This window comes from Sylvia atricapilla, chromosome 1 (assembly GCF_009819655.1).
Source record: "Sylvia atricapilla isolate bSylAtr1 chromosome 1, bSylAtr1.pri, whole genome shotgun sequence".
Classification (NCBI taxonomy): domain Eukaryota; kingdom Metazoa; phylum Chordata; class Aves; order Passeriformes; family Sylviidae; genus Sylvia; species Sylvia atricapilla.
The window spans coordinates 18,475,543-18,489,572 of NC_089140.1; the positions used below are offsets into that span (position 1 = coordinate 18,475,543).

Here is a 14,030-nt window from a genome sequence, read left to right on the forward strand (position 1 = left end):
CCTGGTTTGTGTGTTGAAGAATGAAGGCGTGTTCGTATTGAAGTGGCACATCTGCATTAGGCAGATGTGTGAAAACAGTGTCTAAAAGTGAGCAGAGGTTCAGGAAGGCCTCCTCTGATACTCACATAATGAATCTGGTAGGTTTGCAATTGTTAAGCAAGCACAAGAGTAATGAAATTCTGCACTCAAAATTTATTTTCTCTTTCTTGCACCACTAAATGCAAGACCATATGCTTGTAAATACCTTATTCTTATAAATATCTAGCAACATTTTGAAATAAGTAGGATTTTTATTATTAACTTCCATGTATATTTATATGCACCTGCAATATTATACCTTCTTTTACCTGCAGTGGTATTTGACAGCATTGTTAATTCAGTAAAGTTGAAATGGGTAAAAACGCTAAAGGCCTTTATGTTTTAATTAGAAATTAAGAGATAAGGTAGTTTAGGACTGCTTTTTAAGTACAGAATGGCTACCATTCTTGGGCTAAGAGTTCTCATTTTGGGGATGGTTTTGTACCCTGGATTTAAATTGAAGAACAGGTTATAAGGGTTATATTATTCCATACTTGTAATTTTGTTTTATGTAACTTTTCCAAAATTGTGAAAAGCCTAAAATGCTGGAACAATGGATATTTAATGGGCCGTAAATGACAGCAATAAATCAGAGCAGCCATTACAATCTATTGTAAGAAACATTAAGGACTTGCATTTTTTAAAGCATTATTTACCATTCAAATTGTGATTCAATACCAGGATTCTAAAAATATTTTGACCTTTAATTCAAAATCAGAATGGCAACTCAAAATGAACTCAAAACCAAAATTTGGTGGCTGAAAGTCTCTGTTAACTTCCTGCCATTTCCACTGCTGATTTCCCCAGTAAGTGCCCATTGTGCTCCTTCTGTCAAATTAGCACTTCACAACATTTCATCCTATTCCCATAAAACTTCAAGGGCTAAGTATTTAGGGAATATAACAATGTTCCATATGTGTTCCTCTACCAATTGGAGCTGCCTTTTTTTTTTTTTTTTTTTTTTTTTTTGTCTGATATTAAGAAAGTCTTAGTTGATAGAAATAATGATATTATGGAAACCTAGTCAAATAGAAAATAATGCATCGAATTTTTTTTTTCACAGAGAACTTCACAGCTTACTTGCACTGGAAGTTACACATATTTGGAATGTGTGATCTGGGTGCTAATCAATGGAATAGCAATTCTGTGCTACTTTGAAGGAAGAATCTTAGTGAGATCAAGTGAGGTATTTTCAAGAGGTATCAGGAAAACTTAACTTTCCAAAGCTTTTAGTCCTCCAGAACACTCAGCGAGAGATAACCAGATGTAAAGCAAGGTATCTGAAGTGGCTGCAAAGAACAGCTGCTAAAATGGTGAAGGGAATTGGGTGAGAATTAATGGGTGGAGCTGGGGTAGAACATGACCAAATGGAAATGTACCGTTCATGAAAAAAACAGACTGGTAATGGGAATATTTCTGCAGTTGCTAAAAGAGAAATCAAATAATGGAAGAGTTTAGCATGTGAAGAGGAGAGAGTCAGCTTTCTTTTCCACTTTGGATTTACAAGACTTTACTTGGGATGGTGTGCCTGGTTCAGTGTATCACACTTTGAGATGCAGACACCCAGAAGAGAGAATGATCCAGTTTGCATTGCCCGATTTGCTAGGAAGGTATTGTTGGCGTTTGCTCTAGACTAGAGGGAGAGAAGAATCTTCCAGGTATGTAAACAAGAGCTTTGCAGTTGTGTGATCTCTGTTTCCCTGATGTGATCCATATGGAACTGTTACAAATCTGCTGTGGCTGTGAAGGATAACAATGGGCTCAGTTTGGAGTGAGGAATAGCTTAGTTAGGTGTCAGGGCAAAAAACTCCAGTGGCAAATGTAAGAAGGAGTTGGGAGGACTCTTGACACCTTTATTGCTGGAGACCTAAACTTAACATGAGCACCTGCTCAAGACTGCCCCCATCCCAGCGGGGCTGTGCAATAGTCACACGCTGCCTCCCAACACCTTCTGCTGCCCTCCAGCACAGCCTCTCCGCACGGGGCTCAAAGGAAGGAGGATGAGCACTGCTGACTGGTAAGAATGTTTGTTTGTTTGGGCCTTCACACTGAGAAACTTAAAATAATGCTCCTGACAAATCCAGTTTACCTGAAGGAAAATGTTTAAGGATGGGCGAAGGCTGTACATTGCCACGCTGTCACGCTTGGGTCGAATACCTGAAGTGCTGGATGTGTGTCTAATCACAGGTGCTGCTTAGCCTGGATGGAAGGGAATTGATGGATTGCAGCCTTACTGCTTGAAGATTGAACCTTCCTGAAAGCAGAGGCAAGCTGGCTCTGTAAGAGAAATGCACTGGCCTCTTGCACAGTGGCACTGCACTGGGAATTGCCTTTAAAGCAGTGCCTTTAGTCTGTGGTGACTGAGGTCAGACATGATGCTCACCAGAGAAGTGGAAGACTGTAGAGCCAGGCTTTGTTTTCCCATGGGTCTGTTACCCACCACCACAGCTTGTTTTTCTTAAACCTGTCCATGAAAACCAAGGTCACTCAAGACTTCGGATTTAAGCAGCTTCTTCCAACTGCTAGTACAGAATCTAGCAGATTTCCTTTAAGTAATGTTAATACTTGCCTGCTAGCAAAATACATTTTCTTTCCTGGGCAGTTTTGAGCTGTAGCTCAACAGTGCTTTTGCACAGTAACTTTGTGTTCAGTCCTAGAGAGGGTCTGTGCTGTAGGTTCTACACTCTGACTTGCACCTGAATGTGTCCTGAGCCTACTCTGAGTGTCTTTGCTTGTCTCTGCTGATGGCATGGGCAGAACACTATGGAAAGGAGTTGTTTGGAGCAGATGAGACAGGGAGGGCAATATTCCCTTACCATACTGAAGATAAAGTCCAATGCCAAGCTAGAGGATCCTGACAACCATACAGAAGTGAGTAAGTAGAATCTGGCTGAGATGCTGTGAAGTGCTCTCATTTAGGCTGTTTAGTTCTAGAGGAATGACTGGCAGATGCTGTTCTGAAGTGGCCTTTTGTAAATGTAGACGTTTGGACTATATTACTCTCAACTTCATGGTTCTCAGTGTTTGACCTAATTAAAAAACAAATCATGGAAGATGTATCAGGAAAGATTCTGCAATGTGACCTATTTGTGAGATTACAGGGCCTGAAAACAGGAACAATGAAGAGTTCTCCTTTAGGCAGACCAAACAGTATCATTTTAGTGCAGCTTATGGAAAACAGGCACCAGAAAACTGGTCAGTTTAAATGATACACAGTGCTACTGCTGAATGAGTTGCTCCTGCTAACACAGCTTGAATGGATAAAGTTGATAAAAGCAGGATTTCAGACGTTTTAGGCTGTCCAGAATTAGTTGGCTTCTGTAAGCCATAAGGTTTGTTGTTGTTGTGAGTGAAGTGTGGTTTTGGTGAAAAACGTTCTGAATGCAGCATCTTTAGTCTGTGCTGCTTTCGTGACACTGAGCCCAGGGCAGATCGCAGCACACTTGGAGAGCTCAGCAGCCTGGCTGCCAGGGACCTGCAGAGAGGCCTGGGCTGCTTTGGCATCCAAGGCATTCCACAGGGACAGCACTGTGGGCTTTACTGAACCGGTGCCAAATCAGCCACAGACCATCATCTTCCATGTCAGGACTTGAAAAATCGTTGAAATGAGGTTGGTTTTGCCTGCATCTGGCCCTCATGTGAACTTGGCTTTGATGTGGTCTCTTTCTTTAAAGGGCTGGTGAATTGAATTTTTGTTTGGATGTCAGAACTGTCCTTTTCATTATTCCCCTGCTGTTGCTGTTGGCACACCAGGACCTGTGGTACTGTAAATCACCCACTGCTATCTTGGGCTCCTGGCACCAAATCTCTTTTGACAATTTCACAAGTATTTCTAACTTCGCTTCTCTTAGCAGGAGACAAGTACTAGAGTTTAGGCAGTCCCTCCAATAGAAGAAATACACAAGGAAAGGCAGGACTTAGCACTTTTACTGATTCCTATGGTCTTATTCCAGTTGGAGCAAGGTGACTTACATTGCCTAAGCGTTTTTTGCTTTGGTTTAGGCCCATGAATAAAGCAGCAGTCCATGGCTCCAGAAGTGGGACTGAGGATTCCCTGGACAGATTGGGCTTTTCTTCCCCCTCCTCTCCAGGTCTGGCAGTACTGAGTGTAACTTTGGGGCCCGGCCTTCTGTGCTCCGTAGTCTCCCTTCTCAGCACTGACCAACAGCCAGTGCTCGACAGGGCCACAACTGACAGCTCCTGAGCTCTGCCCCTTGTACACCCTTTAACTGGTACAAATGCTGAAATCTCCTGAACCTTTTCACCTCAAAGCATAAAGCATTCATCAACTACCCCCAAAATGTCAGGAGGTTTTTCTAGTCCTGGGGAGGGTGGGGAGCAAGTGATGCCCCTTTGCTGTGCCAGGTGACGTTTCATGTTTCCCTACTGTTCCGAGCTTGTTCAGTTACCAGTCTTCTTTCAGGACTCAAGTTTTCCCCATTGGAAAATAAAACAAAAATATTCAATACTTGGGCTTTGAGCAGACGGAACAATATTCAAATGGCACAGGCCCACAGCACCACCATCTTCCTGCTGCTTGTCCCAGAAGTGCTCTGAGCCTCAGGCTGCCCCTGACTAGAGAGAGGCTAAAAATTGTGGAGGCCATAATGCATCTCTTGTTTGTCAACCCCTGACGAGGACAACTCCTCACATTTTATCTTCAAGTGGCCATACAGGAAGGGTCGAGTTATTTTTGCTTCCTGGGAAATAAAAAACCAGGAGTTTAGCTATTTACCAACCTTCCCAGGGACAGTAAACAAAATTCACTGAAAAAAGCACTGTGCTGGTTTTAGAGGAAGTGCAGTTCAAAGGCTGCAGCAACGGCCTCAGCCTCGCTCCCCTCACCCAGGCACAGTGCAGATAAGGAACCATCCGCTCCCCCCTGAGCTCCAATTTACACCAGCATAAACAGCCACTGCTCCTGTGGCTCCAGTCGTTCCTCTTTGAAGGGTGAAAGCAAAACCTGACCTCAGACCCAGCGCTGCAATGGGCCTTTCTGTCCAGTAAGACTATCCCTGGACAGTTTTTCAGCTACATCAGTGTCTCTTGAAAGCCACGAATTTACGAGAAAAGTAAGTTTCTGAAACTTCTTGTATAATAAAATTTAGTAGCCATGTGCAAATCAAACTCTTCCTCTCCTGTGATGTTAATAGAAGTATTCCTTTCTTCTACAAGACTCACCTTCACACAACTCATGTACAATGATAAACATTATTAAAGTTTATTAACAAAAGCTTTGTACATATCTTTTCATACACTTCGAATTTTACATCTAGTCAAAATAACAGCACATTTTCATCTTACCTTTTGTACAAATTGTTACAGAATATCCACCAGTGGGTGAGTAAGTAAAATAAACCACTGGTTTGCTTTTGTGAAGTATCTACAAAAGTGATTTGTGATATTTTTAAAAAATTCCCCAGAACATATAAAAATAAATTATTTTTACTTTTTCAATTAAATCTACTAATTAGAAATATTACAAATCAAAATATCAATGTTTTCTTATGAATTCTTCACAATACAAAACAGATTCACAAAACTTTATTTACAGAAATGAGGTAAGAACTGTGCAATGTTTAACTAAGAAACATATTGCAGAATTAACATGTTCTTCCAAATAAGTACACAGTGGAGGTCTAATTACAGCTGGGTCTTTTCTGCTAATAATTCCCACCTCACTCTTGATTAGTGGTCATTACCCCCATTTAAACTGCCCTTCACCACCCTGCATAGACTCACCACGAGATCAGCAACTGCCCCAAGTGTTGTAACACAAGTTCACCCGTTTCAACCACTGGGAAATTTTAGTGGGAAATGGTAACTCACCTTTTTGGTCATTTATTAGTGAAAAGTGACCCAGGTAACAATCTGCCTGAGCTCTCTACAGTGGTATAAACACCTCTAGGAAAGGCAGAACAAGGCTGCTGGTGCAAGACAGAATATTCCCGCTGCTAACAAGGACACATCTAGTGCATGATCAGCTGTTTGCAGCCATTTCAACAAAATGGAGGTAGCAACAGGCACTTGGTTTAGGCCAAACACTACACAAACTTCTTCCAGTGTGGCCTCATCTGGTAAGAAAACTTTATCGCTGGAACCAAACTGGTTCCTTTAAAAACCTCAGAACTCTAAAACCTACACCAAAATTATTAAACTTTGGATTTCATACCATAATTCTTATTCAAGAAAAACTCCAACTGTACAACAATAGAAATCTAAAGGAATAAAAAGTTCAGAAGTCAATTCCCTTATGAGTCAAGTTCCAAAACAGGTGTGTAAAAAAAGAAATTATGAACAGCAAGTCCCAGCCGCTGTTACAAGCACAGTCCAAAAGGATCTATTGTAACTGCAGCAGATCAGATGGGCTGGGGTTGGGCTGTTACAACTACTGCTCTGAAACCAAAGCAATGCACCACTGTAGACGGTTTATAGCCTTTACATCTGTGACATCAGGACTGAAGAGTCAAGTGTATGTTCTTCCGTGGTTGAATTTGTACTTAGTACCATCATATTGACAAAATAATTATGATTTGCAGAGTTTTATCTACTTCACAGTCTGAGACATTAAAAAGTACATCCATTTTAGTGCAACAAGAAAGCAAATGAAAGCCTACCAAAAATATCCTTATGAAAATTATTAACCTCTTGCTGTGCAGTAAGAGTTCCTTGTTGCTCTTTTTCAATCTGCAGAAAGGGAACCCGGGGTTTGCAGCCACATGAAGTGCTATAACAGCAGGACGTGCAGGGCTCAAGTGTCATTCAAATGTCAACTCTTCTCTGACGCAACTGGTCCAGTTTTATCGTTGAGCCTCTGTGTAAGAGAAAATACTTCTAAAAATCAGATTATAACATACAGAGCTAAGTAAAATTCAATTCATAAAGATGACAGAGCAGTTGAGATACATTCACTAGAGAGCCATCTAAATAGTAACTCTGCATTGTAAAAAATAACCATGTACTGTAGAATAAAAAGTGGGAAAGGAAAGAATAATTAAAAGAGCAGTCCTGTGTTGAAGCAACTAATGCTAAGGTCATGACAGGCAGCATTAGAAAATAACTCTCCTTCTACTTTCATTCCAACTAGAGTGGCTGTTCCTGGCCCTGGGAACATCTCTCTAAAACTGCAAGATGGTAAAGAGGAACACCAGACCTCTGCTACATTTGCCCATGGGAGAGGGCTGAAATCTACACTTCTCCATCAGAACAAATACAATGTCCAATTTGCCCCATCAAAATTCTTTCTTTCATATATTGCTACAAAGACATTTCCTGCAAGTATTGAACAGGACTGAGGAAAAATCTCATCTCATTCACTGAGCATTCAGAAATACCTGAAAACCTGTTTCAATTGCAAATACGATTAAAACAGTCAAACTCTGGCAAATAGAGAATTTGTTAAAAATAGTTCAACAGTCTGTGCAACTTGCCTAGCCTTAAAAAAATATAAAATCACTTTCAAAATAAATTTTTGATAAGGGTTTTTTAAAATATTATTATTGGAATTATTAAATAATTAGATTATGTTAAATGTTTATTTAATAAAAAAGTTATTTAACTGTTAACGTAGAAGCTGTAATGGTATATTTGTAAAAAATACACTGCACTGTACAGACCTAGCAATGGCTGTTTTAAAAAAATCAGAATAAGATCACATGGAATATTTTGCTTGGATGTACACCAAATATAGGTTCTCAATTCCATTTACTACTAATTTTTGGAGAATGAGGGGAGATGAATTTTCAGCATGAGCTGAACATCTCTGAATGAAGGCAAGGCCTGGAGGCAAGCCCCCAGCCGTGCCAGCACGTTTGCTGTGACAGTCAGTGACCCTGACAGTGGGGCCCGCCACAGTGACCGTTCACAGCTGCCATGTCACAACTCTCCAGACTGAACAAGAGTAACTGCTGACAATTTTGAATGGACTGGAGCTGTTTCCAGGAAAAATTATCTTGAAAATCCATCATGTGTGTGGTTTGGGTCTGGAAGTGTGTACTGCCTAGAAGAACCTCAGAAGGCCAACCCGAGTCCTCCACCATAGTGCTCATGAAGTGGGTGGAGGATTTGGGAGTGGGAAGCAGAGAGGGGATTCATATTTAGCCCAAACTCTCCTCACCTGCTCTTGCAGACAAGCTTCTCTTTCTTCTCTACCACTACCACTTGCTGTCTTCTCCAAGGAATGCTCAAACTTTATGTCTTCCTGCTCTATTCATCCTTAAGTTTTTCCAAGTTTTATATGCTCCTTCCTTTATCCTCTCATCTTAATTGTAGAACCCTTAAAGAATGAAGCCTGTTCTCTGATTTCTTGAAGAAAGAATTCTTGTCTTGGGGATGGAAATTATGGGCAAATACTGAAGATAATGGAACATCTTTGCCAGAAAAACATGTCTTGTTTCTTTATCTGTCTAGGAAAGGTTTTATTACTCTATGAAGCAGAAGAGCTGCTCAGCCTCCCAATGTACAGCCTCATTTTCCCAGGCCAGCACCAAGATGCACACAGCCCATTCTAACACAGGTTCCACCTTCCCAGCGATGGCCTCGTCACCTCTCAAGCCATCAGCTAATCCCCACCTCTCCACAGGGCCTGAGGTCTGACCAAGGCAAACTCACCAGTAAGGTGGTAAAAGGAATGATCCACAAAACAGTGGACACAATGCTGGGGAAGCAGCAGGGTGAGGAGGACTAGGGCTGCAGTTGCAATTACGAGAGGAAGGGAAGGGTCATTGGATTGGTGTTCTGATCCAGGGGAGCAACAGTGTGCAGCAGACAAGTCTGGTGTGACTACAAGTTGACAGAGTTCTGAGTCTCATTTAAGTGCAGCCCAAGACTCAAGAAAAATAAAGACAAAAAATCCACCATCTTTGATTTATGAATACAGGCACACAACCTGCTTCTTATTTTTTAGTTATCTCCCGGAGGTACTGCAAGGTAAGTGAGGCGAGGAGTATACTTACTGTCACCTTCTGAGCTGCATTATCTCCATGAATTGTAAGGAATGGGTTGGTAGCAGCTGCATTAAGTGGTGAAGCCTGTGTGCCTGAAAGTAAGTTGTTTATGGGTATCTGTGCTCCTCCAGTAATCTGCAATTGCTGTACTTCAGACTGATGGTGTTGGTGATGGTGATGCTGTTGCTGTACTAATTGATACAAAAGGGCCTGATGTTGTTCCTTGAGTAATATGGGGAGAGGGAGAAGGAAGAAAAAAAAAATCAATAATTAGTTGCTGAAAAATAGCTCCTCCCTGGGTTCCTGCTTATCCAGATCTTCAGTCAGTGCAACTCTTAAACTAATCCCAGCTAATTTAGGTTACACTAATGAAGTTCCATGAGACTGTGGGAAAGAAAGTTCCTGTCAGACTTCCTGAAATCAGTAGCTCAGCAGAAGTTCAGCTAAGCCTGCTGCCTTCATCAGGCCTCTGTCAGAGCAAACATACCTCAGAAGACTATGTACTAAAATGACACAATTAACAATACAAATAATTAAACCAGTTACCTAATGGCCTATATGAATACTGCAAGCAGAGCAAAGACAGCTCACGAGATGATATCCAGAAGTCTTTTGCTAGTGTTCCAGTGGAATCAAAGACAGGTCACAACACTGTTACAATCCACACACGCCCCCAAGCTCTGCTGCTCACAGTTGATGCTGAGAGAGACAAGCCTCCATGTCCACACAGGACAAAATGGAACTGAAGGCACTAGGGAATGATTCTTCTAGCCATAAGCACAGGCCAGTAATATCCTAACATTTTATATGACTATCATCCAAAAAGGTTGAAGCAACTGAAAGACTAAAGTATTATCGAAGCCTTTAATATCAAGTTAAATCCATTACTATTAATTATATTAAGCTGAGTTTATCCATGCCTTAGAATACAATAGAGGAATAAATCATAATTAACTTAAAAACTTACTGATGTGAGTTGCTGGGTACTTAGTAACTGCTGAAATTGCTGGTGCTGTTGGTGGAGTAACAGTTGTCTCTGTTGGTCAGAAAGCAATCCTAGTCCCGAGGCACTGTAGGGTTTGACAGGGTAATACTGTGGTTTATATGGAAGTATGGGAACTTTTTACTTCAGCTTTCCATTAAAGAAAAGATGTACACAAATGGACAGACCTTATTAGCATTTGATTTCATACTGCAAATATTGTCTGACTGTTCAGCTGCAATTTCTGACACCACTTCCAGGTCTCATTTATGCTGAGCAACAGCAACATCATGCCTGTAACATGTCTACACCATGCATGTTACTTGAAACTCAGAAAATAATTAGCAGTTATAAAGTACTTTTCAAATACTTTATACAGAAAGGCCAGAATTTATACTACAAGACAGCTCTTGCCAAACTTCAACACCTAGTTACCAAGCATTTACTTGCCTTGGTTTCCTTCTAATTCCCATCTTTTGTGTCATTCAAACCACTCATACTGCCCACACCTTGTCTGTAATTCAGCAAACACATTCAGCTTTGCAAGGGGCCAAGGAATGCAGCTGTCTCTGCTTTTGCCAACTACTTCACTCCCAGTCTCTGTTTTCATGGCTACATAAAATTGTCCGCAAATACTTAGGAAACTGGGTAGGGAATAGATCCAGCTGAGAACTAGGCTGTAAATAAAGAGTCTCTTCAGCTATACCAGTTTACTGCAAGACCAACAGGATGAACAAGGGGGATAGAAGACCAGATAAAAGACATGTCGGGAATAGAAGACCAGGAAGACTGCTGGATTTACTCTTTCAGTACAGTGTTAGCTTTTACTGATTTTAAATACCCATTAAGATATTAAGGTGTAGTTTCATGATAGGTTTATCCTGCTGTTGAAAAATTAAGTATTTCCTTTTGAGCTGTACACTTCTGTCCCCTCCCCTCATACTGGGTCTTGCACAATGGGCTGCAACCTGTGGGAACTGAGCTGAAGCTTTAACCAACAAAAAACACACTGACAGACTCTCTAATGAAGTAGATGAGGTCACTGTGTGATGCAGAAGTTCTAGTAAGGAGGTGTGCATAGGATGACAGGATTCCCTGTTGGGATTGGTAGTAAGGAATTATTCACTTCAATCAGTCAAAAATCCACACCATTAGGCTACAATCATGTAGCTCCTCAGGGCATGGTATTTATCTTGAATTTTTACAGCAGCCAGCAAACTGTAGCCCAAGCTTGTGGTAATTTGACTTTGCATTAACCAGCCAATATGAAAGTATCCAAAGCATCACCATTCTCTCCTACTGGGACAGGGCAAGGCACGTATAAACTCTGTCTCATACTTTGCTGAATGGTCTCAGCACTACCAGACAGGCCTGGTGGGCTACACTTACCATTTCCTATGGGGAAAGGGAAGCCTGTGTCAATGAGAAGTTTATGGGGCTGGATGGAATCCATCCAAGACTACTGAGGGAGCTGGTGGAAGTCCACACAGAGACACTTTCAACCATTTTCCAGCAGCCCTGGCTGACTGGAATCTCAAGATCCCAGCTGACTACCAGATAGCAAATGTGATGCCTGCCTAGAAGAAGGGCTGGAAGGAAGATCTTGGCATCAGGCCTTGTCAGTCTGACCTTGGTGCCAGGGGTGCCATGGAGCAGATCCTCTTGAGCGCCATCACACGGCATGTGCAGGACAACCAGGGGATCAGCCCCAGCCAGCACAGGTTTGTGAAAGGCAGCTCCTGCTTCACTGACCTGATCTCCCGTGACAGTATCACCTGTTTGGTGGGTGAGGGAAAGGCTGAGAAAGCATCTACCTAGACTTAGGTAAAGCCTTTCACACTTTTCCCACAGTATTCTGACTATTACCATTATTTCCTCTTTCTCTTTTTACCTCACTTTTTCTGTATTCTTCTATACTGGAATGAATCTTCTCTGCTGTTTTTGTTCATTCTTTTATCCCATTCTTTCTCTTTCCCAGATCATGTTTTACCCTTGCACTTCTTTTTTCTGCTGCTGTTTTCCCTTCTCTTTAATCGCTCTGCCTGCCTCTCTTGCTCTGCATTGGCACTTGAAAGAAAATACCCTCAGTCAGCAGCTGAGACTTCAGTGTCCAGAAACAAAACCAAACTGCAGAGGACAAAATGCTGCAGCTTCCCAGAAGAGACACTTCCCTGGATTTCACCACAGAGCCTTCTCAAAACCAGATCAGCTTGGAATGCAAATATAATCCTTTTTAGCTTCTCATTAAAAGGTACATGATCAGCCTGAAACTCTCCATCCTACACTCTTCTCTGGTTGTGAGAATGTAAAGAAACAATCCTATCTCTTTCCTCAGATCACTTAATCTCCCACTTGCTGGCAATCTGTACTAAGCCACCTTTTTTCCCCCAGAAAAGGATCAAGTATTTTTTTCTGCCAAATGAATGTAGGTTCTTTTACCTACAACTCAAAACTCTCTCCAACAACATCGTGCAAAGCAGTGTTTTCTCACCTCCTTGTGTGCCACAGTTAGAGAGTTCATATGAAAAAGGACAATATGCAAAAAGAAGTCTTCACGTATTGGTGAACACTGCCTATTTTTCATATTAAACTGTTGGAACAGATTCTGAAGCTTGGGAAGTTACTGTAACAAGCAACTTCCAGGAACATCTGGCAAGTCTTTTGAAATTACAGAACAATACCCTGAAGTTAGAAAGCAGGGCTGAGTTCTCACGTAGCTTTCCAACATGCTGATTTAAACCACCTCCAACCTTGACCCCAGCACACAATCCAACCAGGGTCAGAGAGCTCACATCACCACGGCACCAAACCTTTGAGCCTGCCTGTGCTTGGTACCATTCAACCTTCCCACCAGGGCAGTTCAAAGAGCAGGGGGTACCCTGGGAAATTTAACATTAAAGGAATAGTCAACCAGTTGCCACTGAAGCAGCACTGAACTCAAGCCTGGCAGGTGTCCCACAGAGCTCCAGAACCAGTAATTTCAACCACTGGAAAGTATGTTTTTGTCTGGTTTTTTTCATTCCTTCAAAATCAACCCAGAGCCTCTCTGCAACTTAGTTCCCATAACAAAATCTCCTTTTTCATATATTTCACTAAAGCATTTGTAATGGGACAAACAGGAATGAGTAATGCACATGTCATTACCAGAATCATATTAGCACTAACATTACTGAACTTTCCCCTTCTAAACATACAACCATAAATACTGAAAAGTCACAGGAAATGAGGGTAACTGTGAAACACCTCAAAAGGAAGGGGGCTTGGAAAATAACATGGATGAGCTCAAATAAAGCAGAGAATTGTGTGAAAAGTGTACTTTTAAATTTAATATAGACATTAATTTTAAATTAGTATTATTGAGGGAGCAGTGCAGAAAGAGATCATGCTACAACAGAAACAGAGAAGCAGAAGTGCTGACAGACTTGTACAGCAAAAGCTTGTTGTAGAATAAAACAGGGAGCCACTAAGAGTATTCCAGACTCTACTAAAGGTTAGAATGAGACCTTAAGAACAGGATACTGACTGCAGTGTTTTGCATGAATTGGAGCATTCTACTACTAAGCTACACAATGAAGAGTTGCAGCACTTAAAATGGATATTAAAACAGAAACAAAAGAACTTCTGCAATACAAAGAGAAGCAAATCATCTGTGTATAACCAAAATCATTTGAGAAAACAGTGGCAGGACTGGTATTTAACATAACTGATATATTCTGGCAGTACCTGAAAGTGGAAAGCAGCATGCAGCTGGTTAATATGGTTGATACTGTCTAGGATTTCCAGCTCTTTCTCCCACTTTTAGGGAGAGAATGCAAAATTTTTGTGTTTTTCGTAAACATCTGATGCTCAAGAAAGACAAAAACTTTTCATGAACAGAATGTCTTTTGTTTATCCTGTGAAACCTCATGTTCACAAAGGATATAAACTATTAAAAATACAGGCTTCTCAGGGAAACCATAAGGACACATGCAAACAACAGGATACACTCGGAAGTATCAGATTTTATGAGCCTACTGAAGCAATAC

The 14,030-nt window shown here is 41.3% G+C and overlaps 1 protein-coding gene across 5 annotated transcripts in view; it reads right to left on the reverse strand.

Annotated features, from left to right (window-relative positions):
* Positions 1-5,275: 5,275 nt before the first annotated feature.
* The window catches only part of MLLT10 (MLLT10 histone lysine methyltransferase DOT1L cofactor), a 130,532-nt gene continuing 121,777 nt past the window's right edge, over positions 5,276-14,030 (reverse strand). For 4 of the 5 annotated variants that reach the window (XM_066316343.1, XM_066316353.1, XM_066316374.1 and 1 more), the window contains 3 exons: positions 9,991-10,093; positions 9,033-9,245; positions 5,276-6,909 (listed from right to left, as the gene is read on the reverse strand). In XM_066316343.1, the coding sequence (XP_066172440.1) occupies positions 6,841-6,909; positions 9,033-9,245; positions 9,991-10,093 (385 nt within the window). In that variant the 3' untranslated portion in view covers positions 5,276-6,840. The remainder of the gene's footprint in view (positions 6,910-9,032; positions 9,246-9,990; positions 10,094-14,030) is intronic. The other variant, XM_066316335.1, reaches the window with a different exon arrangement.